At 43.5% G+C, this 26519-nt stretch overlaps 2 protein-coding genes across 2 annotated transcripts in view; both read right to left on the reverse strand.

Annotated features, from left to right (window-relative positions):
* The window catches only part of LOC144827853 (pancreatic secretory granule membrane major glycoprotein GP2-like), a 200525-nt gene extending 185264 nt beyond the window's left edge, over positions 1-15261 (reverse strand). Inside the window, exons 1-2 of the mRNA XM_078686017.1 lie at positions 15231-15261; positions 14495-14596 (exon numbers count right to left, since the gene is read on the reverse strand). Coding sequence (XP_078542143.1) covers positions 14495-14596; positions 15231-15261 — 133 coding nt within the window. The remainder of the gene's footprint in view (positions 1-14494; positions 14597-15230) is intronic.
* Positions 15262-19162: 3901 nt separating this feature from the next.
* Positions 19163-26519, reverse strand: part of LOC144827854 (IgGFc-binding protein-like) — a 109141-nt gene continuing 101784 nt past the window's right edge. The window contains exon 5 of the mRNA XM_078686019.1: positions 19163-20412. Within this exon, the coding sequence (XP_078542145.1) occupies positions 19163-20412 (1250 nt within the window). The remainder of the gene's footprint in view (positions 20413-26519) is intronic.

Raw genomic sequence — 26519 nt, forward strand, 5'->3', positions numbered from 1 at the left:
AAGTGTGCAGAGAATGTGGTCAAGAATTGCATGGTGTGTCTGAAACACAATCCTGGTAGGGGAACCCCAACTCCAGCTGGTCATTTTGCGCCTCCTACGTATCCGTTTGAGGTTTTGCAGCTAGATTTCATCCACATGGAGAGGTGCAACAACTTAAAATACGTACTCGTTGTTGTTTGCGCCTTCTCAAGATGGGTAGAAGCATATCCCCTAAAAGACAATACTGCCTTGTCCACAGCTAAAGCCTTTGTTGAAAGAGTTCTTCCCTAGATTCGGAATGCCTAGAATGGTCTGGAGTGACAATGGGAGTGAATTTGTGGGTCGAGTGATGAAGAAAGTATGTGAAGGGCTAGGCATTCAGCAAAAGTTCCACGCTGCAAATCACCCCCAATCAGCTGGACTAGTGGAATGCTATAATGGCACATTAAAACTTAAATTGGCCAAGATTCAAGCGAGCACTGGTCTTAAATGGCCTGGCGCTCTGCTCTTAGCACTCCTATCCACCAGAATGACTGTGCATTCGCGAGTGGGACTCAGTCCCTATGAAATTGTTTTCGGCCGTCCGGCCAACATATGGGGAGTGCCAAGGCCTACAAAGTTCAGTGAAATCGAATACCCTGTTTTGCTTGACTACTTGTACGAATTGACGGCTAAATTGCGTGTTTTACACCAACAGGTGCATGATACACTGCCTCAGGTCTCTGAAGCTCCAGGACATCAGATCGATCCTGGATCCTGGGTGCTGGTCAAGAACTTCCAGCGAACCAAGAACGACCAGCCCAGGTGGACCGGCCCACACCTCGTCCTTCTCTCTACGAGATCAGCTGTTCGAGTGGAGGGAAAGAAGCACTGGATCCACGGTATACACTGTAAGAGGGTGCCTTTGCCTCTGCCGTACGACCGGTGGGTCCAGGAGGGTGTGGGCGACTCAGAGACTGAAACCGTGCCTCGTTTTCTGCCTTTCAGTGATGCACGTGTAAAAGGAACACTTACTAAAAAAGAGAGTGACAACATTTTGCAACCAGCTGTATCACCGTCAGTTCCATTGGACACTACAGAGCCTGAACTCCTTTTCCGAGATCATACCATACCTGGAAAGCAAAGATACAATCTGAGGTCGAGAACTATGGACAAATAAAAACAAACTTTCTTTTTCATTGATATTTTTGAAAGCGTAGCTCTCCCATCTGAGAAACTTGCTTATTTTTGTTTTTCGAACCGCCATCCGGGTTCCGCTGCTAGGGCCGCGATTGCCCAAAGTCTTTGGGGTGCAGCTGACGACGTTAGGTCAACAGTTCTGGTTGGTCTAAGGGAGTTGCCCTAGACTGACAGAAGCATTCCTTAGCAGAAACAACCTCCCATCGCGGGCAGCATTGTATAGAGGATGGAGTTTTTTCGAGATGGAGAGACCTGCCAAGGAAACGAACTTTAAAAACAGAATATGTAAAATGATGACAAAGAAAAGCTTTTTGATATTGTGCATTTTCATGTTATTCAGTGTGATGATAGTTTTAATAGGTTATGTTTTATTCTCTTTTCGAGTAACATTTGCACCCACTACATCGCCTATACCTCGTCCTTCCACTGTTTCCTCACATTCTTTTCAACCCCTTCCTGAACACGAATCAGCTAGGAGATTAGAGTTTATTAATAACTCCTTTGTTCAGCTCTTGCACCAACACCAACTTGTAATGAACATGACTAACTGTTGGGTGTGTGGTCTTATGCCTCACACAACGGATAAAGGTATCCCTTATCTGGTCCTGCCATTCAGCCACAATGGTTCTGTGTGGGCATATAGAACAATGTTCATCTATGCACATGAAGTCTACCCCCTACGTTCTGTAACAGACAATCCTAAGAATAGTGCTCTAGTTAAGGGTATAGTGGACATGATTAAGGAAGATATTTCCTATGAAACTACCCCGGAAGATGAGACACTTGCATATATAGGATGGAACGTAACTGGATATGGAGCTACTCTGAGTGAGAAACAGCAAGCTAAGAGATCGTCCCAGATTTGGATTGTACCCCATCAGGGTCACATGTGTCTGCAAGGTACTGGCAAGAATCCCAGAGCTCAGTTAGGGAAGAGTATCTGTACTGAAAAGTATGTTTTTGGGTCTCAGACTTCCCCTGCGTTCTTAGCAGCTAAGGGTACATATTTCATCTGCCATGATAGAGCCTATACATGGTTGCCCCCTGACTTTTCGGGCTCATGTTTTGTTTCGTTCCTGTTGCCTCCCACCTACACAGCAGCGGCAGATTACCACAAGACAAGGATAGTTAGAGGTGTCTTGAGTAAAGAAGACACTGCAGGACAAGAATTTGGGGACTTCGCAAAGGATTTTCTGACGTTCTGGGGACCCATGGTTAACAGCAGGAACATAAGACAATTGACAAGGGTGGTTGAGTCCACCGTAATTGAAACTGCTGGTGCCCTTAGTAACTTGACTGCTGAGCTCCAGTCGGATCATCTTATGACCCTTCAGAACAGGGTCGCATTAGATGTCATACTTGCAGACCGAGGTGGGGTATGTAAATTGATCCAATCGAGTTGCTGTGTTTTCATTCCAGATAACGCTCCAACAGTGTACCAGGTCATCTCCAAACTACATAAGATTTCTGAATCTATTCATGTGGATAAAGGAGATTGGTCGTTAATGGGATGGTTCTGGGAACTGATATCCGCCTGGGGATGGAAAATTCTGATGGTCATTGGGATGTTCTTAGCCATTCTTTTCCTGTTCTGTCTGTGCGTGCAGTGTGCTCCTGCAATATGTGGCCTCTGTGCTACATCATGTGTAAGGAAACCTGTATCAAAAGACGAACTAAGTAATAGAATGATGTTACAGCAACATCTCAATGACTTTAGGAATATAGACCTGGACTCAGATTAGCATGAGGTTAGGTTAATTGCCTATGTAAGGGCAAAAGGAGGGTTTGTAGTTCTGAAAATTCTGGACTCGTGAATAAAACTTCATCATAGCATGACGATTTTTATATCAAAAGACCGAGAATGGCTAGTACACTATGTACAAGCATTTACGTCATATTCGAGTGACGATTTCACCTCGAAAACGTCATTTTCGTCCTGAACCCTTGGCTTCCATTTTGTGTACGGCAGCCATTTTGTGAGTTGCCCTCACATAGGCTTATAACCACAGCCAAATTCGATATCAAAGGACACGTACACCTTAATTGACTTCTCTGTGACCTGGGCAAGCTGGAACCATTGGGCCAGGCCAAACCTGTTTGGTCAGTTCCTCTCCCAGTGGCCGAACGAGATAGCATCAAGGCATAACATGCCATTAACCCTTTTCATCGCACACACACCCTGCCTAATCTTGCTCACACCTGTCCCTGCTCTTTTCTCTCATTTGCTTTATGATGAGGAGGTGCCCGTTTTTATTGCGGGTCCACCGATATCTGATGAAAATGTTTGGCCTTGCCGGGTAATTTGTTGTGGGCTGGACGAACTGAAATGTGGTCTTGTCATCATGACTCTGCTTTTTCTTTGTAGTGAAAACATGTGAATGGTATACTAAAATGTGAAGAATGTTTGCCTAAAGCACAATATTTCGTATAAAAAGAGAAGTCTGACTTTGTAAGATTGAGCAGTCTCCTGAGAATATACACACCGTGTTGTTGTACTTCTAGGACGCCTGTTACTTGGTTGCAGCCAATAAATTCGATCTTTGACTTCACCTAGAAGACTCTGAGTTTCTGTGTCTGAATCAGGAAAGTACTCGAGGTCTTAGGGTGTACCCTGACACCGCTGGGTTACCGGTTCGGTACCGGTTCTGAAAAACCCAGTACCTCAGAGTGAGATCCACTGTAGACTCGTATATACTGCAGAACCACGTAGGCGCTCAGACAGAATATAGAGATAAGAACATAATACGCCCGCTTAGCAATCCAGTTAAATTTACCGGAGTTGCACTGGTATGGCTTTGTAGATGTTAATCTATATACCCCCTTGTTGCAAGAGGAAGACTAGCCTATTTCTAGCCTATTTCCCGTGTCATTTGGGAGAAGGGCTGACGAGAAATATGCCCACATAAGAGAGAGGATTAATAGAGAAACTCCATCTTCCATTCCGCTGACAGACACGAATGTGCGGTCAGCGTAGTTACATCAGAGTTGGGGCAAGGGGAGGGGCCATACTCTTTCTGCTCATAAAATGTAATAAGCATTGGAAATGCAATAGGTCTCGGATTCATTTAAGTTTGAGCTAATGGCATTGTGAATGGCAATGTCTTTTCGCCATGTGTTATGGAGTGTATGCATGTGGTGTGTAGTGGAATTATGTGGGTTGGATTGGAATTGTAGCAATGGTGGCATGCTTCGCTTTAGATGAATATGTTTAAAAGTAAAGTGTGCCATACTGCGATTGCTACAATAGTTAATTGTGGATGCGTTAACAATTTATGTGTACTGATGGCTGGTGGTGTTTGTACCTGTAGAAATTGTGCACTGATGGCTGGTGGTGTGTGTGCCTGGTGAAATCGTGCACTGCCGGCTGGAGGTGTGTGTGCCTGGTGGAAGCGTGCACTAACAACTGGTGGTGTGTGTGTCTGGTGAAAGCGTACACAGACGGCTGGTGGTTTGTGTGCCTGGTGAAAGCATGCACTGATGGCTGGTGGTGTGTGCACCTGGTGAAAGCGTGCAATGACGGCTGGTGTTGTGTGTGCCTGGTGAAAGCATGCACTGATGGCTGGTGGTAGGTGTGTGTAAATGTAAATGTTGTAGTACTTGTATAGCGCCCGAATCACCCCACATGGGGTCTCTCCGGCACTTGTACGAATACCGCTGTGGAACCCTTCCTGGCTTTTCCCTGTGAGGCGCCCACTCCTGGGAACCCCCAAGGTGCAGCCAGGCATCCTAGTGCTTTTGGGGGCGTTGTGGAGATTAAGCAAGAGCAAGCTATTGCCCAGAGTTGCAGAGTGGGACCCGTGATTAGAATAGGCACCGAGGCGAGAATTATCAGGTCCGAGGAAATTGAGCCCAAGACCCGCCGAGGCGGGAATTGAACCCTGGTCCCAGGCCAGACCTCTGCATCAGGGTCTGCCGCTCTAACCATTGAGCCACACTTCTCTGCCTGGTGAAAGTGTGGTGGAGAGTGTGTGGTGGTGAGTGTCTGGTGGTGAGTGGGTGGTGGTGAGTGTGTGTGTGTGTGGTGTTGTGTGTGTGATGTTATGTGTGTGTGTGGTGTGTGTGTGTGTGGTGGTGTGTGTGTGTGGTGTTGTGTGGTATTCTGTGTGTGGTGTTTTGTGTGTTGTGTGTGTGTGGTGTGTGTGTGTGGTGTTATGTGAGTGGTCTTATGTATGTAGTGTTATCTGTGTGGTGTTATGTGTGTGTGTGTGGTGGTGTGGTGTTGTGTTTGTATGTGGTGGTGTGGTGTGTGTGTGTGGTGTTGTGTGTGTGTGTGGTATTGAGTGTGTGTGTGTGGTGTTGTGTGTGTGTGTGGTGTGTGGTGTGTGGTGTGTGTGTCTGTGTGTGTTGTGTGATCCTCTGTGAGACACCGGGGTCTGTCGTCTGGAATTGTAAATAAAAAAATAAAAATTGTAAATTGATACTTTATAGCGCACTACTCACCCGCAAGGGTCTCAAGGCGCTTTTACGAATACCGCTGTGGAACCCATCCTGGCTTTCCCTGTGAGGTGTCCACTCCTGGGCACCCCCAAGGTGGAGGCCAGGCATCCTTAGCGTTGTGGGGGCCGTTGTGGAAACGAAGCAAGCTATTCCTCAGAGTTGCCGAGTGGGACTCCATGATTGGAATAGGCACCGAGGCGAGAATTATCAGGTCCGTGGAATTTTGAGCCCAAGACCCACCGAGGCGGGGAATTGAACCCTGGTCCCGGGCTAGACCTCTGCATCAGGGTCTGCCGCTCTAACCATTGAGCCACACTTCTCCAGTGGAAGCTTTGGTCAGATGGGGTAGCATGAAAATGTTGCGCTCCTGTTAAAGAGCTGGCAGGTGATTGGGGTCCCGTTAGGAGCCAAAGACTCTGAAAGCAGTGCCCCTGTCTTTAACACCACCACACCAGTGTGCCTCAAGTAACATGTGCCAGGTCTTCCAGGTGCCTAGAACAACGTCCCACTTCACTGGCACCAAAACACGTCATTTGTGCTCACCCTGCACACTCACACACTGCTCACTCTATACACTCACACACTGCTCACCCTACACACTCACACACTGCTCACCCTGCACACTCACATAACGTTCACCCTGCACACTCACACACTGCTCACCCTACACACTCACACACTGTGCACCCTGCACACTCACACAACATTCACCCTGCACACTCACACACTGCTCACCATGCACACACACACTGCTCACCCTACACACTCATACACTGCTCCCCCTACACACCCACACACTGCTCACCCTGCACACTCACACACTGCTCACCCTGCACACTCACACACTGCTCACCTTACACACTGCTCACCCAGCACACCCACACTGCTCAGCCTGCACACTCACACACTGCTCACCCTACACACTCACACACTGCTGGCCCTAGACACCCACACAATGCTCACCCTGCATACTCACACGCTGCTCACCCAGCACACTAACATACTGCTCACCCTGCATACTCACACACTACTCACCCAGCACACAAACATACTGCTCACCCTATACATACACACACACTGCTCACCCTGCACACTCACACACTGCTCACCCTACACACTCACACACTGCTAACCCTGCACGCTCACACACTGCTCACCCTGAACGCTCACACACTGCTCACCCTGCACACTCACACACTGCTCACCCTGCACGCTCACACGCTGCTCATCCTGGACACTCACTTACTGCTCACCCTACACACTGACACACTGCCCACCCTGCACACTCACACACTGCTCCTCCTACACACTCACACACTGCTGCTCACCCTGCACACTCACACACTCCTCACCCTGTACACTCACACACTGTTAACCCTACACACTCACACTCTGCTCACTCTGCTCACCCTACATACTCACATACTGCACACCCTACACACTCACACACTGCTCACCCTGCACACTCACACACTGCCTGCCCAGCTGCAGAAATAGAAAGAACCCAGCGTGAGTCTTCGGAGGAACGATCACCGTTGTGAGAGCACGGCGGCCATAGCGAAACAGCAATTTTCCGAGACTGGCAGAAATTCTGCGGGAAATGCAGCTTTGTCTTTATAATTTTAATACACGAAAGTATGAGTCAGTCGGAGTTATAGCCTACTTGCACTACCGAATAGTAAAGCCTACTGTTTACTTTTAAGCAAGTATTTGTCGGAACGCATTATACTACAAATTTATAAATAAACATATGCATTCTCACAAAACATCTACTTACACATTTGTATTACACCTGCTCTTTTAACTAGAACATCTGACTGCTTTACAGTAAACTAAAGCCACTCCAATATGGCGGGCAAGGATCCAGACCACTCTATGCAATAGAATGCGGAGAGTAGTCTAACCGTGGCCCTTTTGACAAGTCTGTCATCCCGTACCCTGTGTGTGGAGACGGTGGAAAGAACAGAAGTACCGAAGAGACCTTGCCGGCTAATCTGAATGGCAGAAGAAGAGGGGGCCATTGCCTTTCCCAGGGACATTCTTCAGAGCAACAAAAGGAGATGCAGGATCTGCTGAGGAGAAGCGAGGAGGTCGTTGCTTAGTGGCTTCTGAGAGAGATGCTGATACTAGCGGCAGCAAAAAGGGAGGGAAGCAGAACTCACCTGCTCCGCAAAAAATTACTGTCAGCACTCCCAGCAGTTCTCTCAAACAAGCGGCACTTCAACCAAATAAATAGTGTGAATTCAGAAATATTGAAGATACAAACATCTTTGTTTATTTCCTCTTTCTATTTTGTGAGCAGTTTACTGTAGCCCAGAGCTATTTCAAGAAAAGCTGACATTCAATATCTATTGAGTGCTTTTTGAATTATCAACAAAAAAATGGATCCTGTTAGGTTGGGCAGAAATAATAAATGTTCAACGCTCCGTGAGCTAATGTGCCCCGTTTGTACTTTGCCAATTACGGTTGGATGTTATTTAAAAGCTACCCAATCGGTCTGGCTTTATTTGCCTGACTAAAATGAGCTCGGAGAGGTACACGTCTATTCCTCTTCATAATGCAGAAGGAAACAATTATGTTGCTGCAACTGAACACAACAACTGAGACAAATAAAACAAGCGGCACTTCAACCGATCGCGAAAGCGATACAATTGTAAAAAATACCCCAAAAACGCTAGTGGTGCGCGCGAGCGCATCTGCGGGCATATGTCTTTAATTATCGCGGATATGACAGCAGCGATAATTGAAGACATATGGCCGCTGGTGGCATAACAGACACCGATAGGCCATGGTAGGAGCTACGCGACCGCCCATGGCCTATTGCGTGTTCTGTTTTAAAAGTACATGCACACAAAAGCCAATGAATATTGACCTAGGAAATAACACGCACGAGCTGCGTGGAATTTCCAGGTCCATTTTCTAAACCCCCAGAAAAGGACTCTGGCTGCGTGACACTGCTGTGCAGTGTATGCTAGGCCCGAGACCTAAAAAAACTTTTTTCTGGGTATTTCTGCCCCGAGAGCATGCACGGAAGTCCTTTATAGTTCGTCTGGGTTCTGTATTCATTTTCCCCCTTTATAGGAAGCTATATCCTTAAAAATAAGCAGGCTATTAGAATAAGATAAGGTATAAACTAAAACATTGTACAAGTTTCAGAACTGGCAGTCAATACATGTTCCTCTGTTCCAGGAATGATTAGATAAAATGAAAAGAGTAAGAAAGACTGAACTGCTATATGCACAACGAATCGGAGGGATTAGAAAGTGCGACAAAATCTGGAATTCAGTTTTTGACTAGTTGTACTTTTATGTTTGGTATCTAAAAAGTATATTATAATTTTCTCCCTGTATCTGTTATTTTGTATCTGTTATTTTGTATTTTTGATAGTATCTTTGATATTATTCTGTTTCTTTTTTGCTGACCGACCTTAAACATGCTATTGTTTATTTTGATTCCAAAGTACCTCAATAATTTTTTTTCAAAAAAACACGTTTGATTTATAGTGCACGTTTCTGACCTCTAAGAGGCGGATGGATTTTTAACAGGAAGATCAAATATATGAGGATCTCCTGGAGCTACCAACTTGTGACCGGAGGATCAAATAAAGTCAATTAAGAGGTGAGACGCGAGTGCAACCCTTCCAACTGTTTGTTATGTATAGATAAATCATATTTAAGTGAAATACTGAATATTAAAAACGTAGGGTTAATACTTAATATCCCTTCCCCTTTTTTGTAAGGAGGTGCAACATGTGTGGAGTTGCAATTACGCACGTGTGAGCCCTGGGCATAAGTTACAGGTAATGAGATTTTGTTTACCTATACGTGCCGCATTCATTTTAAACTAGTCAACATGACATGATAAACATAGTTTTAATTAGTGGATTATACATTGTTTCTTGTTCTATCCTTGCAGTGTTGGATTAATGATTATCCACATGATTTTAAATGAACCCATGTGAGAGTGTTACCAGAGACTTGTGCTGATGGTTTCAAAGAGTAAATCGTGAGTGCAATGAGACAACTGGAGTGAGAGTAGGTTAGTTGTTTGAATGTAAGTAAATAAGAGTATTGTTTTTTTCCTCGGGGTAACTGGGGGACGTTCCTCTGCTAGATATTGGATTTAGATGCAGCGCATAGGACTAGGTGAAAAAAAATGTATGATCTATGGATGCAGCATACATAAAAATGTATCAACCGACAAGACTTCAAAAGTTTTATGTGGCACTATAATTCATTATCTTGATAATTAAGAGAGAGGGGTCAACTGAACTTGGGTCGCACTCTTATGGGTAAAGAAACTGTTGTTGTGTGTCATTTTGCATAGGTTGTTTACAAGCTATTAAATTGAGTGCATATATATTTTTCCAATAGGTGGAGGAGTAAATTCCTGTTATTGTTGAGTCCTGATGAAGGTAGTCGTTCAATCAGTTTTTTCAAAACCACTGAAACGCGTCGACGCAAAGCATTTCTAAGGAATTCAAAGGGAGGAACATTTAGGATAAGAGCAGGGCTCATTCCTGGTGTCCCCCCTAGTACTATATTGTTGGATCCATTCAGACAACACAGGGTTTCCTCTGATTTATTGATTTTTATTTTTATGTCCGTTTGTCTGTTTTATGACATAAACTGTAGAAATTTTTTCACTGAGTATAATTGTTTCTAATCTACTGTATGTTTGATATGTTTTTTTAATCATGGCCCTATAAAGGACTGTACTGGTGCTAAATTCATTGCATTGAGAATTGTTTTCGCTCATTTTAAATAATTGATTATTGTGTTTTTAATAAAATGATATATTTGTAAGCGCTACATCTGAATGTAATGGGGTTTACTTTGTAGTGGGAGCGCCCTGGCAGCATTATCAATGCTCCTATGGTAGAATGAAGAACGGAATCTGAGATTTTGGTCTGTTGGGCGGATGAATATGTGTGTTATGCTCTTGGCAAGTCTTTTTGTTTTTCCACTGTACTCGGTTACTCGGTCCCCTAGGACAGTAGAGCCACCTCTCATTTCTTTCTACACCACAAATCTATACAACATAACATAAACTTCACCTCAACATGAATTTCTGTATGAATTTCACATATGTTAATATATTAAAATGAACTGGTAACTATTTTCAGACGTAGCCTCGAAACCTTCCTCTCGACACCTATCTATTGGGCTTTTAGATTTGCAGCATTCTCAGGTTTTTCTCCCTCCAGGACCCTCCTCTAACACCTGTATGAGTCTTCAGAGGCAGTTGTGCACTCTACAATTGCCTTGAATTGAACACATTGAATTGAATGCCTTATATTTTAAGCTAACCATAGTTTCACTTTACCTTTTGTTTGTGGCATTGAATATATATGCAAAATATATGTATATGTGACCACTGTGTACTTATGGGTGAGCTACACTTGCCACTGAAAAGAGGATTATTGAATTGTGTATAATATTTGACCCTGTGTATTGATCTGCATCAAATGTAATGATCTCCTAGGGAGAGATCCAAGTTCTAGCATGCCAATTTTCTAGCATCTGGGCAAAGAGAAAAAACTGAGGGGGATTCAAAAAAAAATTTATTCCATTTCAGCAGAAATAGGAACATTTCTTGGTACTACAGTCAAAGCTTCTGAACAGTTTTACAACAGATTTGGCATGAATGCAGTATTTCACTCAGATGATGAGCTTGTATACTTTTAGTTTAAATCTGTTCTGTGGTTTATCAAATATAAGTAAATTTTAAAAAGTTGCCAGGTGGGCTCTAAAGAGTTAAGACGTTTTTATATTTGGCCGGTGGGAATCCAAAAATTAAAGAATCCTTCTGGACAAAAGAGATTTTTGTCGAGTTGCGAAAACTGACTCAAGTGACATGATTTGCTGCGGCAAAGTACATTTTTTTCTTGTGGTAGCTATTCCAGTATGTAGGATGATCCTCAATCCCCCTCATCCTCAAAGCTCCCTCATTTCAAGAAAGAATTAAGATCCTATGACAAGGGCAGAGGACCAGGGCCAAGACTAAATGCCAGATCCAAGAAAAGAGCTTTGGTATCAAGGCTTGCTTCCTACCTGGGTGCCACAAACCCTGGGGAGCTTCACTTAACACAGATCACCTATGGTAGGAGGAAATGTGTGCAATTTGCTTTTAGGTAATTACGCAAAATTCAGCATAATTATGTGAAATTCATATCCGCCATTTAGCTCCACAGTTGAACACGAAATGCATTCTTGCGTCAATTTTCAATGCCAGGGTGAGCTTTGGGCAAAAAAAATCTTACAAAAAAATAAACAGTTGCTTTCCTGTTGCTCCCATTGGTTTGCAGTGAATTTTTATTACAAAAGATGCGTTTATGGTAAATGTTTATCACTAAAGAAGTGCAAATACTCACAGTCATGTAATGGCATATTTGGGGGAACTTTGGATGACACAAAATTCTGAAAATGATGCAAATGACAATGGCGGAATTTACAGTACACACAGGCCTCCTAGGGAGTGATCAGTGTTGTGGGATCAGAGCCGCCATCTCTCAACAGGTACGGGAGTAAGCAATGCTTGGCCCGGATTCGCAGGGCGTAGGCACGAAGTTTGCCTTAGAATCGCGGTTTCATAAAAGTAGGCAAGAAATTAACAAAAATGTTAAGTAACCGGACTGGGTAAAGGCAGAATTGGGTGATTCAAACCCTGGGGTAGTAAGGGGCTTGTAAATCATCTGCCCCCCTATGCGCAGAGGGGGTTGGGTGCGCACAGTGGGTTGGGGCAGGGTCTGGCTGGGACCCAGAGGCATTGGCCAACCACAGCTGCAGATGGCCAGAAGCTGTGTGGGGTTGGGGTCGGGCCTCTGGCAGCCAGCCTGCGGAGTCACAGGCGCAGGATGTGGCTGGAAGCCAGGCACAGGGCCCAGTCGGATACATAGAGGGGGGTCAGCTGCCCAGGATGGGGTGGACGTGCTGGCCACAGCACCATGAGCGTAGAGCCGGACCAGAACCAGCCCTGCACACAGAGACGTTTTAATGCATGAGCAAAGTGGGCTCTGGCCTGGGGCCCCAGGCTGTCACGGGCCCCCTGAGAGAGTCTTGCGATGGTGACCTTGAAAAATTCTTACACTGATTGTTGTAAATATCGTTTTCCTTTATTCAATTATTAATGTAGGTAATGTGTGGTAGTCTATTACAGACATTCTTCTGACGAACATGTATTGAAAAAGTTGCTTTAGACCAAGAGAGGACCTCACATATGAGACTGGGCGGTGTCACAGAGATTGTTTGCAGTAATATTAGTGACCTGCTGAAGCTGTGTTACGATATTGAAAACACACATCACTGTCCCTAAATATTAGATGCAAACACATTTAGAGTTTGTAACAGGGTGCCTGTGCACTGTCAGTGACCTGGCCAAAGAGGACATGAACCAGCTGAAACTGGATCGTAAATTCAAAGCTGTTCTGAACAGGGGCCCCAAAAATCCATTTGGCCCTGGGCCCCCAGAATCCTTAAGATGTCACTGCCTGCACATTGGGGTTTTGGTGTCTGTGGGGTGGGGGGGGGGATAGGGCACAGTTAGCAGCCAGGGGTAAGGTCGACCTCACAGCACACAGCCTTATCTGTTCGCAGCAGCCCACGGTAGGAGATGGCCGCGAGCTGTGGATTGGGTAGAGAGGCCTAATCCTACTGACATCCAAGCACCCTGCAGCCACTTGTAAATGAATGTAAAAAAAATATAAGCTTCACTAACAAATACACTTTTGGAAATCTAGCGGCAGACGGTATGGCTCAAGGGTGGCGGGCAGGCAGGTCGCACAGGGAGGAGGGGTCACGCATATTTAAAAGAAAACATTTTAAAAAAAATGTATTGTTGCCCCAGGTCCTGCATCTCAACTCAGGCCCCTTTCCATATCGGATGGAAGCACAGCCAGGCACCACTTAATAATCACACACAATGCTGCATTGCAGCACTGTGATTGGTAGGCACTCTGGCTTCCCTGACCAATCACAGTGCTGCAGTGCAGCATTGTGATTGGTGTTGAGCGTCCTAGTTAGATGATCTACTAGGGAATTGGATCCTGGACTTGTCCTCCATGCAGGCTGTAATGCAGCCTGCAATGAGAACGATTGCAGTGCGCATGACTGGATTGGGAGCCCGAGACAGCCGATCAAACAGTCATTATGCACTTAGGAGTGAGCAAACCAGTCCTCTCTTGCCCTGCTCTGGGAGCACAGCAGCCCCGCCCGCAAGGTGGCAGGAAGCATGAAATGTACATAAAGGTATTATCACTTTATGCTCCTTCTTTGCACTGCTTAAAAGCACTGGGGCAACACTTGTCCCCCATTTCTGAGGGGCCTCCACTGTGTAAATCAAGGTATGGTTGCAACTCAAACACAACAGACCTCGTAAATTCACCAGAAATCATAAGTGATGTCATCAATGACGTTACAAAAGGGGGTGGTGATGGACGAGCATCTGAACCAATCAAACACTCACACGCAGTCAACAGATCTGGGTTTAATCCATCACCGTCCTTTAGCCCACTCTGCCACCCCAGTTCAGACATGGCCATATGCAAATCAGCCTGACCCTGTGCCATCACATGATGTAATCAATTGTGTTATGATGCCAAACACAGCACAATGGGGTGGCATCTGTGCCTCTGGTTTGCTCTGTCTCTCTGCCATCTGTCCATCCCTGGGACATGGGCTTTTTGCTCAGGTGATCGGATGCGTCTTATGTAGAAACTTGAGAACGCGGCTGGGCTCAACTTTTCTGGTCTGTGTAGGGGGAAAATATTGTGCTGCCTTACCCAATTGTGTTAACATATCACATGTGACTGATGAGAGTGTTATTAGTATATGCAGTGCTCACTATAAGAATGCATTAGAGTCTATGTATGCATCAATACATAAGTTACTTACAAACTTACTTGCATTTGTGTATTTGCCTTCTTGACACTTGCACTCTGCGTACCCTGCACTGATCGTGCACAGCTCGTTATGAGCACACCCAGGGTCACACTGTGGAACACCTGGAACAACATAAAACAACAGATCAGAAGCTTGAAGACAGTCTGTGAATATTATGGCACCTTAATGACAACACTGCTAAACACACCAACACTGTGCCTCGGTGCCGCCTGGTTATTATGGCACCTTTATAGCACTGCTGCCAAACACGCCAACACTGTGCCTCAATGTTGCCTGATTACTAGGGTGCCTTTACCACTTCTGCTAAAATCACCAGCACTGTGCCTCGGTGCTGCCTGATTACAAGGGCACCTTTATGGTGATGATGCAAAACACACCAACACTGTGCATCAGTGCAACCTTATTATTGTGGCACCTTCACAGCACTGCTGCTAAACACACCAACACTGTGCCTCGGAGTAGCCTGAATACTATGACATCTTTACCACTGCTGCTAAACACACCAACACTGTGCCTCGGAGTAGTTGAATACTATGCCCCTTTACCACTGCTGCTTAAATCACCAGCACTGTGCCTTTGTGCCGCCTGACTAATAGGGCACCTTTATGGCACTGCTGCTAATCAAACCAACACTGTGCCTCGGGGCAGTCTGATTACTATGGCACCCATAAGGCACTGCTACCAAGCACACCAGCACTGCACTTAGGAGCAGCCTGATTACGAATGCACCTTTACCACTGCTGCTAAACACATCAACACTGTGCATCTATTAATTACTATGACACCTTTACTGTGCCCAAATAGGGCACCACAATTAATATAATGTGTTAATGACACAGCTGCAAAGCACATGAAACATGTGCCTCGGAGCAGCCCTCCACACTGCCGTGTGGTGTGTTGGTGGCACCAGTCACAGGGTGTGCACGGGTGCCCACACATACTGGATCCATGTCTGGTGCACACGCAGAGCAGACTAGAGAAGTGAAGGCGCCATTCACTCTGTAATTAGTGAGACCTCTCTTGTGTGGTGTGTTGGTTGGAGCCGTCACCTGGTATGCACTGATGCCTTCAGGCACTCTATATACGGTGCACAGACATAATATCGACTCCAAAATATCGTTTGGACAGAATATCGAGTCAAAAATATCGTTTGGACAAAATATCGACAGGACAGAATATAGACAGCCAAAATATCGTTTTTAAGGTAAGTGAAGTAATATCGGCTGTAAATAATATAGAAAGTGAAAATATGTAAGTATATAATATAGATAGTAAAAAAAATCGTTTTTATTTTTAGGGTTCAGGGTCAGTTTTGGGTTTTTGGGTAAAGGGGTATTTTTAGGGTTCAGGGTCAGTTTTGGGTTTTTGGGTAAAGGGGTATTTTTAGGGTTCAGGGTCAGTTTTCAGTTTTTGGGTATTATTTTATTATATTTTGTTACTATATATATATGTTTTAATAAATATGAAATAAAAAAATATTTATTTAACTTTCATTAATTATTTAATTATTATAAGTTAATTTAAGTAATTTTAAGTATATTTTAGTAATTAATTATTAATATTAATTTAATTTAACACTGTTTTTAGTAAATACGATATTTTTTACAACTATATTTTTGTAAACGATATTTTTAACTCGATATTTTTGTACTTACCTGTTTGTAGATAAAAACTCGATATTTTGACTGTCGATATTTTGTCAACGATATTTTTGATGGTCGATATTCTGTCCCTCGATATTATTTCAGTGATCCTCACGTGTGACATCACATTACACGTGTGACATTGACATGTTATTGACATGCTCACTTCTGTCATCATATTTCATGTGTGAGATTTCAATGTCAATGAAATGATCATGTGTGCCATCATATTTCCTTTGTAACTATGCTTTAACTGCAATCTTTTCACAACCGTCTTTTGTTGGTGTTTAGAGATAAGTGCTAGTGCCAAGCACCAGCAAACACCGGCAGAAGTTAACCACTAGGGATCATACTGTAGCTCTGTTGTGCTTGGTCTATTTTTAGCATGGAGAAACTTCCTGCAGGCAGTGTAGCGGCATCAAGTAGATGAGCATCTTCCAACCTCTAATAAGGACACTGAACATGGGCACTAGGCGGAAAGAAAAAACGAACAGCCGTTCCCAATTGTTGGTATCTGTGGAAAATGAACCTTTAACATAAAAATGGAATAGGGCAACTGTATGAAACCAAACCACCCATATCAATATTCATGCAGTGATTTACTGAAAGATTTTAGCAAATTTAAGTAAGGACTCTAAATAGAGAATAAACACACTTGGAGTAATAAACAGAGTATGTTTGTGCTGCTGCCCTTAACCAAATTGAATGTGAAGGGACTGCAGTGTATTAAGAAGTAAAATGGCGCTGTAGTTGTCACACTTTTGCAAATGGGGAAGAGCCACCTACTAGCCAATTAACTAAAGCATTTCAGCGGATGATTGGGGGTCAAATCAGGAATGAAAACTAGGTTTTAGAGGAGCTTTTTGAAGAAGACAAAATTAGTTAATCGTGTTGACAATTATACTATTTGTTTTCAGTCCGTCTAATTGTTTTCTCTTTCATAATAAAGTTGGATTTAATTCCTCTTGAAATCAATCTTTACAGGGCAAATCCATCTCATAAGAAAGGCTAGCAGTGATTCCTTTCTTTGAAGTCACACATTATGCAAGTTATGGTTTTATTAGCTCACCCTTCGAGGCCGCTGTTCTAGAATTCTCTGTCCAAGTGGTTATTCTGTATCCTGCAAAACGTCTCAATTTAATGCTTTTCAACCTTTTTTGAAATTCGTATTTTAAGCACAGGAATACACAACTTCAAAAATGTTTAAAAAAAGTGGACACATCAGTGTGCAATATGTTGAAGCTATTAGGGCTTCCTACACACGTCAGCACGTCTCATCCAGGGCCAGAAGAAATATGATCACATCTACCCCATCCTGAAGGAACTTCCTTGTATCCCCATGCCAGGCAACAATATCTTCTAAACCAGCTGCATCATTTACAGTCTTCACAACCAGCATCCTGCCTATCTGGCAGATAAGCGCGCCATCTTTGGCGGGTTCTGAGCACACCCACAGCCAGGAACCAATCAAACTGTAGACTAAGCAGTGTAAATAAAAACAAGGAAGGAGGCCTTTAACATCCTTGCACCCAGGATCTGGAACAGCATCCTAATATTCATCAGGACCACCCCAACTCATCTCCAGTTTAGGGAAAAGTTGATGACAAACGTCTTAAAAGAACAATACATCACAATGCATTAGCTGTCCACAACCCAGCTTCGTCTCCTATTACTTGTTGACTTTATGCTGGTTTTGATCATGTGCATCACTCCTTTGTCTTTTCACTAGGTTTTAGATGTAGAAATAGCATATACATACATATACATACATACATATGGCTGTGAAACTAATACATTTTGATGTGCCCTTTTCAAGGGTGTAGCCGAGAGTTCTCAATTAGTTGGGCTCTAACTGGAATAGTCTTACAAGCAACTTTACTATTGGACTTCAGGTTCTCCCATAGTACATTTGTGGGGACACAGGGTATTTCAGAAAACAATGGTCAGTAATACTCAATAAGACTGGATATCATGTAAAGAAAGTTTTGAAGGACATCTTAGATAATATGACAGAAGACATTTTCAGGGCATTTTAAAGCACCTTGGACTGGCCTCTTAGTTGAAAACTGTGTCAAAAGGTATAATTGAATGTGCACTGAATCAGAAACATGGATCTCAGCAAGGCAGAAGGTAAAGACTTTCTCTTGGGGGTTTTTAAGATCCCACCCCCAAAGAAAGTTTCCCAGGGTGCACGAGTGTTATGATATTTTTTATTCATCTGGGATGACTGGGCTGTCTCTCTCTGTGTTACTAACTTTTTAATCCAGGGACTGATTCCCGCCAGGGGTTCTTTGCCATTTCCGCTTTCTGACCTCTGACTCTCCAATCGAGGGACCAACATTCTCTTAGGATCTAAGGTTCCAATTATGTGGAAAGATATTTGGCACTTCTCAGTTACTGCATGATCTGATGGGACCTTCTTATCCTGAGTACTCCCATTGGTTAAATGTATTTGGAGATTTTGTCTATTTGCTGTCACCGTGTCCACCAAGGCAAACATCTCCCAACTGAGCAGTCACCGCAGAAGACATTTGATTTATCAAAAGGGTCCAAAGGAATCCAGTGTGCCCCAAAAGCCTATTGCTGGCATGTGACTTTTCCTGGCAGCTGAGGTAAGTAAAAAAAGTGCTTTCAAATGTATATAGGCTGTGTGTGTGCTTGTAGTTTTTAGTGTGTTTGTTTAAGAGAGTGTGTGGGTATGTGCGTGCTCGTGTGTGTGTGAATATGTGTGCATTTGTAGGCAAAGTGTGTGTGTATATGTGAATATATGTATAAACATGTGTGTGAGTGAAAGTGATTGTCATGGGGCATTTGAAGCCACATCTGCTGCCCCAGGCATTTTGGTGAATTGACGTCCATGACCTGCCCCAACATTCTGCTGCTTGTAAAAGATCCTGAATCATATTGTGGGCTCTGATCTACATCTGCACTCTTTTCCTTTCTAGATAGCTCTCTAGATAGCGTTGTGCTTTACAAATCCACATACATACCATGTGCATACAAAGACATTATTTTCACAGACATTTAAAAAAAATGGCAAATATAAAAATATAATTGTTCAATACCTGAAAATGACTCCGCTTGGCCAAGTGAATATCCGTAAGATATATACAATTCAACTCCATATACATAAATTCCAAATGTATCCGACTGATGGGAAATTTCATGTTGCCCACCGGTTTTCCCTAAATTCACTTCCCAACCTGTGAAGCCTTCTAGGTGCCGCACGGTCGGTGCATAATCACTCAGTGGTCTGTAGTCGAGAAGAAAGTCAGACGACGAGTTGGATGAGCGAGACACAATAAATAGGTAGTTGTTAAAAAAGTCTTTGGTAACAAACTTGTAGTATCTCCAAGGAAAGTTGCTGGGTGGAACGGTTGCTAAGAAAGGATCGAATGGGAATGGTAATGAACTGCTGCCCCCCTGGAAGAGATATCCGACCGTGATTGGCTCGGTGGCATCCACAAGCATCCCTGTTTGTAAGTCCATGCTGACGTGAGACCCAGGCTGAAGGCTGTACTGTAGGGTGGTGCTTTCATTACGAAGAGTGATTGTGGTGTTTGGTCTTGCAGCGATGATAATAATAGTGTCTCTCACTTCTTTAGTCATCAGCGGGAATACAACAAATTGTTGCCCCCAACTTTGCACAGGATATAGCTGTTCGATTAGTGTGTCACAGAAACTAAACGGTGACCTGTAACATGCACTACCACTGAAAACAGCCACAGGTGCTGAAGAAACAACTCTGGTACCGGTCAGGTCATTAGCGTCACTGAGCAGAATGACCTCCTGTGGAGCCAGGGTGATGGTGACCATCTGTTTGTCTTCATATCTGGTTCCATCAACGACCAAGGAGCCGGACACTGTGATATTGACTTGAGTCTCAACATCTTCGCCATTGCCAACAGCAAAATGGCTTCCAAACCTAACTATGGATGTGGCTGTGAAAACAAAGTACTCTGTGCCCAAGTCTTGTTTGGAGAGGCAGGTGAAGGCATCAGCAGTGGCGGGAGCTGTGTTAAACCCAATGACTGAAATATCTGCATCTGAGCTCACCGTCACCAGCTTCCTTGATCTTTCACCCTCAGTGAGCATGTAGTCTGAAGGTAGGACCACCTCTGTTGTGCTGTTCTTCGCCAGGAGCACAGACTGATTGTAGGGTGGAGAGGGGACTGTGATCTGCACCATGCATGGCTCATCATAACTGCTCAGCTCCAGTGCGAGGGTGGCTGGACCTACATAATTTTGAGTGAAGGCTACAATAAAACGTCTTCCTATATAGCCAGAAAGAATGCAAGGAAACAAAAAACACATTTTTAAACGTGAGACCTTTCAATATGTAATATTTGTTTCTTGACAAAAAGGTGCATAATGATAAAAAAAAACATAAATTTAAGAAGATAAAAGTCTTCCACTTTTCATCCAAAGGGATATGGTAGTATCCTTCTCTCTCCCTAACATTGGCGCATACACCTTTTCACCATAGTACATAGTGTCTGCCATAGGTTTTGTACTGAAAGAGAACCCTTCCTTTTTTTTTTTTATCAAGTAGCCATTTGCAGAAAACATATACATAAACCATGAATGCAGGTGAATAATAACAAAAAAAAGAGGAAGACATAGAGCGTTATACAAATTGATCCTTCCGAGGATCATCTTAATGTATTGCATATGTTAAGTGCTCAATAGGAGCCCCCCAGATCTTAATATCCAGTCTCCGTTTCTGTAACCCTTTGATGGCATAAAGGCTAGTTCCCAGTTTACATATAGCAAGCAACCTTCCTCTCCACATTTCAAAGGTGGAAGGTTCTTTCTGCCGCCACAGTGATGCTATACATAGTCTAACCACTGCAACAGCAACATATAGTAAATATATAAATGTATACATTCCCTGTGCTAGCACACCATCTTCTAATACCCCCAGTAACATAACTATAGGGGTTATCACAATCTGAGCCCCTGTAACTTCCGTCAAGAAGGTCTGCATCATATTAATTACTTGTTTCAGTTGTCGACATGTAGAGAACATATGGACTATATGTGCCTGATCCATCCCACACCGAGTGCACTTATCTTCATTTACCCCCCCCCCAGCGAGCAATTTTTGCAAGTGTGTAATACAAATTAAGCATGGTCTTGTACTGGTGAGTTTTGAGACTAGAGGAGATTGAAAGTTTATCAGCTAATATAATAGATTCTTGTAGGATTTTTCCTCCGAGGGACAGCCTGGTGTTCCATTTAGCATTCTGCTCCTCTACATCATTGTTTTGTATTTCAATAAGTGCTTGGTATAAAACCCCAATCCTCCTCCGTCCCTTTACTGCCTCTAGTAAATAATTTTTCTGTGCTAGGCTTGAAACAACGCCTCTTTTATTCAAATAGTCACAAATCTAGGGTCTTAGTTGAAAAGTCTACTTTAGGGAGATCATACTTAGACATTAACAGAGCGTATGTCCTAACACCACTGGTGTCTACTAAGTCTCCTAGAATCTGAATGCCTTTACATCTCCATCTATTCATAATACCATCCGAAAGAATAGAGGGAAGTAGAGCTGGAGTATCCGTGGGGGTGCAATAATTAATCTTATCAATCTGCAGACATCTCTGAACCTGAAGCCAATCCTTATCGGCGGCCTGGACCGCCTTCAAACCCGTTTTTATGTAATAGCTGGGCTCAAGAATCTTAAAAAAAAAATCTCTCTGCTGCAGAATCCAATAATATCTTGACAATATGCCGTATTTCATCTACATTTTCCTCGTTCTCCCCAACTAATAAGATTCCCATATGTAGTAGTAAACATGCCAAATAGTACTACTGAAAATTGTGAACCACCCAGCCTCCTCGTACTCATGGAAGGGTGTTAAATTTCATAGCTCGGTGGGGTTTACCCTGGGCCCACAAGAAGCTTCTACATATACATTGTAATTTCTGAATCTGTTTCCCTGCAATTTCTAATGGGACCGCCGTGAAATATAAAGGACATTTTGGAGAATATCCATTTTCAAGACATTGCATCTTCCCAGCATTGACAAGTGTAGGCATTCCATCCTACCTAATTCCTTTTTAATCTTGTGTAACATAGGATCCCAATTGGATAGAACCATCGTATCAAGGCACGCATTCAAACACACCCGCAGATACGTTACCTCCTTCAACACCCTCGGATCATTAAAGTGTGCTTGGTCTGTACATATAACCTGTGTCTTGGCCATATTTAACATATAGCCTGAGCTCATCCCATATATTGATGCTAGTTGTTCTGTCTCTACAAATGTGATACCAGGGTCCGGCAAAACTATTGCTATATCATCTGCGTATGGTAATATATTAACCCGCTCCTGCCTGAGGCTCTTTAGTTGTGTATTTAGCCTATATTCCAGTAAGTTTAGGAGCAGGGTAATATATAACACAAATAACAGAGGCGAGCAGGGGCAGCCCTGTCGGGTACCCCTTGATATTACTATGAGGTTCAATTCAAGTCCCAGCGCACAGACCTGCGCATTTGGGGATCTGTACATTGTTTTCACAGCCTGGATATATCCAGTTCCAAACCAATGCCACCTCATAGTTGCCCAATATAATTCCCAGGAGACACGGCCAAACGCTCCTCTTGTGTCTCTACTATATTCCCCATCGAATCCTCAATTGATGTAATGGTATTTTTAGCCTCCTTTCATCTAATTTTCTTGGCCAAGCATCTACCAGTTGCCTCGCCAAACATATAACACTCTCTCCTGAAAAGATGATATTTCTTTGCTATGTCTTTTGCCCACTTCTCATTTATCCTGGCTTTACAGCATGCAACCTCAGTTTGTACCTGTGTCGTGTCAGGTTTCCCCTTAACCGCCTCTATCAACGCATATTCAGCACATTGTAACTTATCGTATAGCCCCAGTAGATGCTGCCTAAGTTGTTTTTGTACATGTGACCCAAAGCTCAATATCTCTTCCCTGAGCCCTGCTTTCATAGCATCCCAGACTATGTCACATTTGGTGGAGTTTCCATTTATGGCTAAAAATTGAGTTAACCATTGTCGTATATGACAAATAAATTCTTCATTTAATAATACCTTCCTATCAAAGGAAAATGTTCCTCGGGACCGTGCCAGACCATACATTGTAAGTTTTAAAAGAACAGTTTTATGATCCGAGGTAATTCAGGGAAAAATCTGTATATGTGCATCTATCAAATAAGTTTTTGTTATAAAAAAACTATCTAACCTGGCTAACTATTAATGTTGGCAGGAGTACCGTCTGTATCCTCGATCTGGATGTTTCAACGTAGACCATACATTAACTAAGCCATGTTCGCAAAAAAGCTGTTGTAAGGCTTTAAAGACCCTAGGTTTCCTGCCATAATATTTATCTCCATAATATTCATCTCCCCCCGGCCCATGGGCCAATTGAATATTAAAGATCCCCATCAATATCAAGGGAGTTACCCAGGCCCCCAATTCTATATTCATATTCTATATTCAAATATTCAATGACCTGAGTTTTATCATCATTAGAGCCATATACAGAACATATTGTAAATTTCTCATTAGCCACTACACACTCAATCATAGCCCAGCAATCATACTTGTCTGCTAGACTTTTAGTTACTTTTTATAAATTATTCTTGGTGAAGATAGCGACACATCTGGTGGTAGTAACTTGAGAGGTACAAACTAGAAGCTCATACCCTAACTCCTTTAGTATGTAATGTTTACTCCATGGAACGTGTGTCTCTTGGAGACAGACCACATCAGGGGACATATTCCTAATTTCTCATGCCACTCTTTGCCATTTGATTCATTCAGTAAGGCCTCGCACATTAAATGTACATACTAATAAAGGTGCCATTTTTAGCCTGGTTCAGTACTACAGAAATCACTCACTTTCTCTCTTAACAACACCTCTCTTCCTTTTATAAGTTCTGCACTAGCTTTTTAATAATTTTTACCCTACCTTCCCCACCTCCTGTGGTCGCCATTTCCCCTCCACACACCGACAGCCCACCCTTCCTCCCCTCGACTGCCTCCTCTACCTGCGAGGGCCCCCTCTCCTACTCTCCCCAACTTAGAGGCTGGTAGACGCAACAGTCTACAGTGATGGAGAGCCTCGTAAAGAACACCTATACCCCTTATCCCCCCAGTACACCAATACCCCCAAACTGTGTTTATTAAACAAAACAACTACAAACATTCCTTCCTTTAGGGCTTAATTTCTTGTAAATACTCTTTGGCTTTTAGCTCAGATGTAAATAAATGTTGTCTTATCTTTACATATTATTTTCAATTCATCTGGATTTTAAAAAAATGCTTTTGCGCCTTTTTCCTAAAAGGGATTAATTAACAGTCGCAGCTGCAACCTTTTTTCCACCGTAGCATGGCAAAAATCTAGACGAACAAAAAACTCGATTCCTGCCGCTCTTCCCTGTCTATATGGCCTGGCCAGGTCATATAGAGCCTGTCTGCACAGAAGGTTGGATAAACATATCAGAATAGCTCTAGGTCTCGAATTAGATTAATTTGATCCCGCCAGATTCTTCAGCCAGAAGGGTAACCGAAGGGCATGTTGAATCTCCATGTCCCATATCTACTGTTCCGGGAAGGCTTCAGTAAAAAGTTTCACCACATACTTCCTGGGGTCTGAGCATTCAACCCATTCAGGTACACCATGAATTCTTAAATTATTGCGCCGAAGGCGGCTTTCCATGTCCTCAAGCTTCCAGGATATATCATTCCTCTGCGTCGTCAATGAATCCATGGCTGCTTTCTGTACAATCATTTAATCTTCAAGAGTGGAAATTCAATTCTAGGCTTTGGAAATCCTTTCTGCGATCTCTGAACAGGATTTACCCACCCGCCCGAATGAGTTTTGTAGTTTTCTACAAGCGCCTTAGTTTTTTTGGCTTTTTGCCCGACTTTCTTCTCTGTGCGACATCATTGTTTCATATATTACTGCTAGCGAAATTTCGCCTGGGCATTCTGATGGAATGTCCTGATCTTGTCTCGGGCCCCCTCCTCCTAGTATACACCCATAGTTGGCATCCTCACACCGCTTTTCCCCGGGGAGTTGTCCAGAGATGGCAGGCCATTGTGGTATAGATAACATGGCAGGTAATTTTTTTTAGGTATTGTCCCGGAGCTAGATATCCTAATATGCTTTCCAGGGGTGTCCTCTTCCTGACTTCTACTACTAGTTCAACTCCACCACCTATTTGTTGTGCCAAGAGGGTCATCAGATATCTATAGTGATTCCTCCCCTGATGAGTTGGAATGATCCGAGAGTGAAAAAAAGGGACCCTCTATATCCGTCTCCCTCGTGTTTAAACCGTCTTTTAAACCATCATTGCCATCTATTACTGGCAGCCTGTCCTCGAATGCACTTAAGACCCCTACTTCTTGCCTCTTGCCTGCTGACGCTACAGACACCATATCTGGCAATTTCCCGCTCATGATGTCTTGCACCAAAGCCTGCCCTTCTTGTGCAATAGACCTATCGTTTGGTAAGGGGCTGACTGGAGAATCAACCTCCTCCCCTTGCTTCATATTCTCCATATTCTGTCCCAAAAGCCCTATATTTCCCTGGCTCACCTCTGCTGAGACTGCCCCGCGTAGGCTGCTTCCTCAATGGTGTCCTTTACCTGAACCAGCTTCTTGCCCTTTCTGGACATCATGAAAATTGCGGGGGTGACTCTTTTCCCACTGCCAGCAGCGCTTAACGGACTATCGATGTCCTCAGCCACTCCACGTTGTTTTTTGTCCTGGCTGTTTCCGGGGGCTTGCTCTGCGCGGTATTATTTCCTATACCGCGAGTCTTTCCACTCCTGGTGTTCTTCAGTGGCATCCTTTCCCCTATTATAATCCAATCCTGTCATCCAGCCGACCGCTGCGGGGCTCCTCGCTCTGGACGCAGAATCAAACAGGAGTAAAAGCGAAAGAGTCATGGGCCGCCTGCCACAAAACACCGCAATGTAAGTAGCTCCCACAGCATTCCTGATTCCTGCTAGTTATTTATCTTCATTCTCCATGCCGAGCTGCATTCTCCCTCAGGGGGTAAAGGGAGGTCAGGTTAATGATAGCTTACTCGGCTGAGTGACCAGCATGTCATCTTGGAAAGAGTACCCTTTCAGTATTAAACACTGTGCTTAGACTAGCTTTGAAACCTTTCCTACTTTGTATCTGTGTTGCATAGTGCAGCACACAAGCAAGGTGGGAAATGAAAGTTGAAACAAAAACATTTTTTATTGATAACGCCTATTTAAAAAATATGTTATTTTTAGCTGCAAAATCCTGTCTCCTTTTTTTTTAGTAGATCAGGTTTGTCGGGAAAAAAATGGATGGTTGAATGAGAACAGCCATGTATTACCCATGGAATGCCCCTTTAATGCTAA

This window comes from Lissotriton helveticus, chromosome 4_1, assembly GCF_964261635.1.
Source record: "Lissotriton helveticus chromosome 4_1, aLisHel1.1, whole genome shotgun sequence".
Lineage (NCBI taxonomy): Eukaryota > Metazoa > Chordata > Amphibia > Caudata > Salamandridae > Lissotriton > Lissotriton helveticus.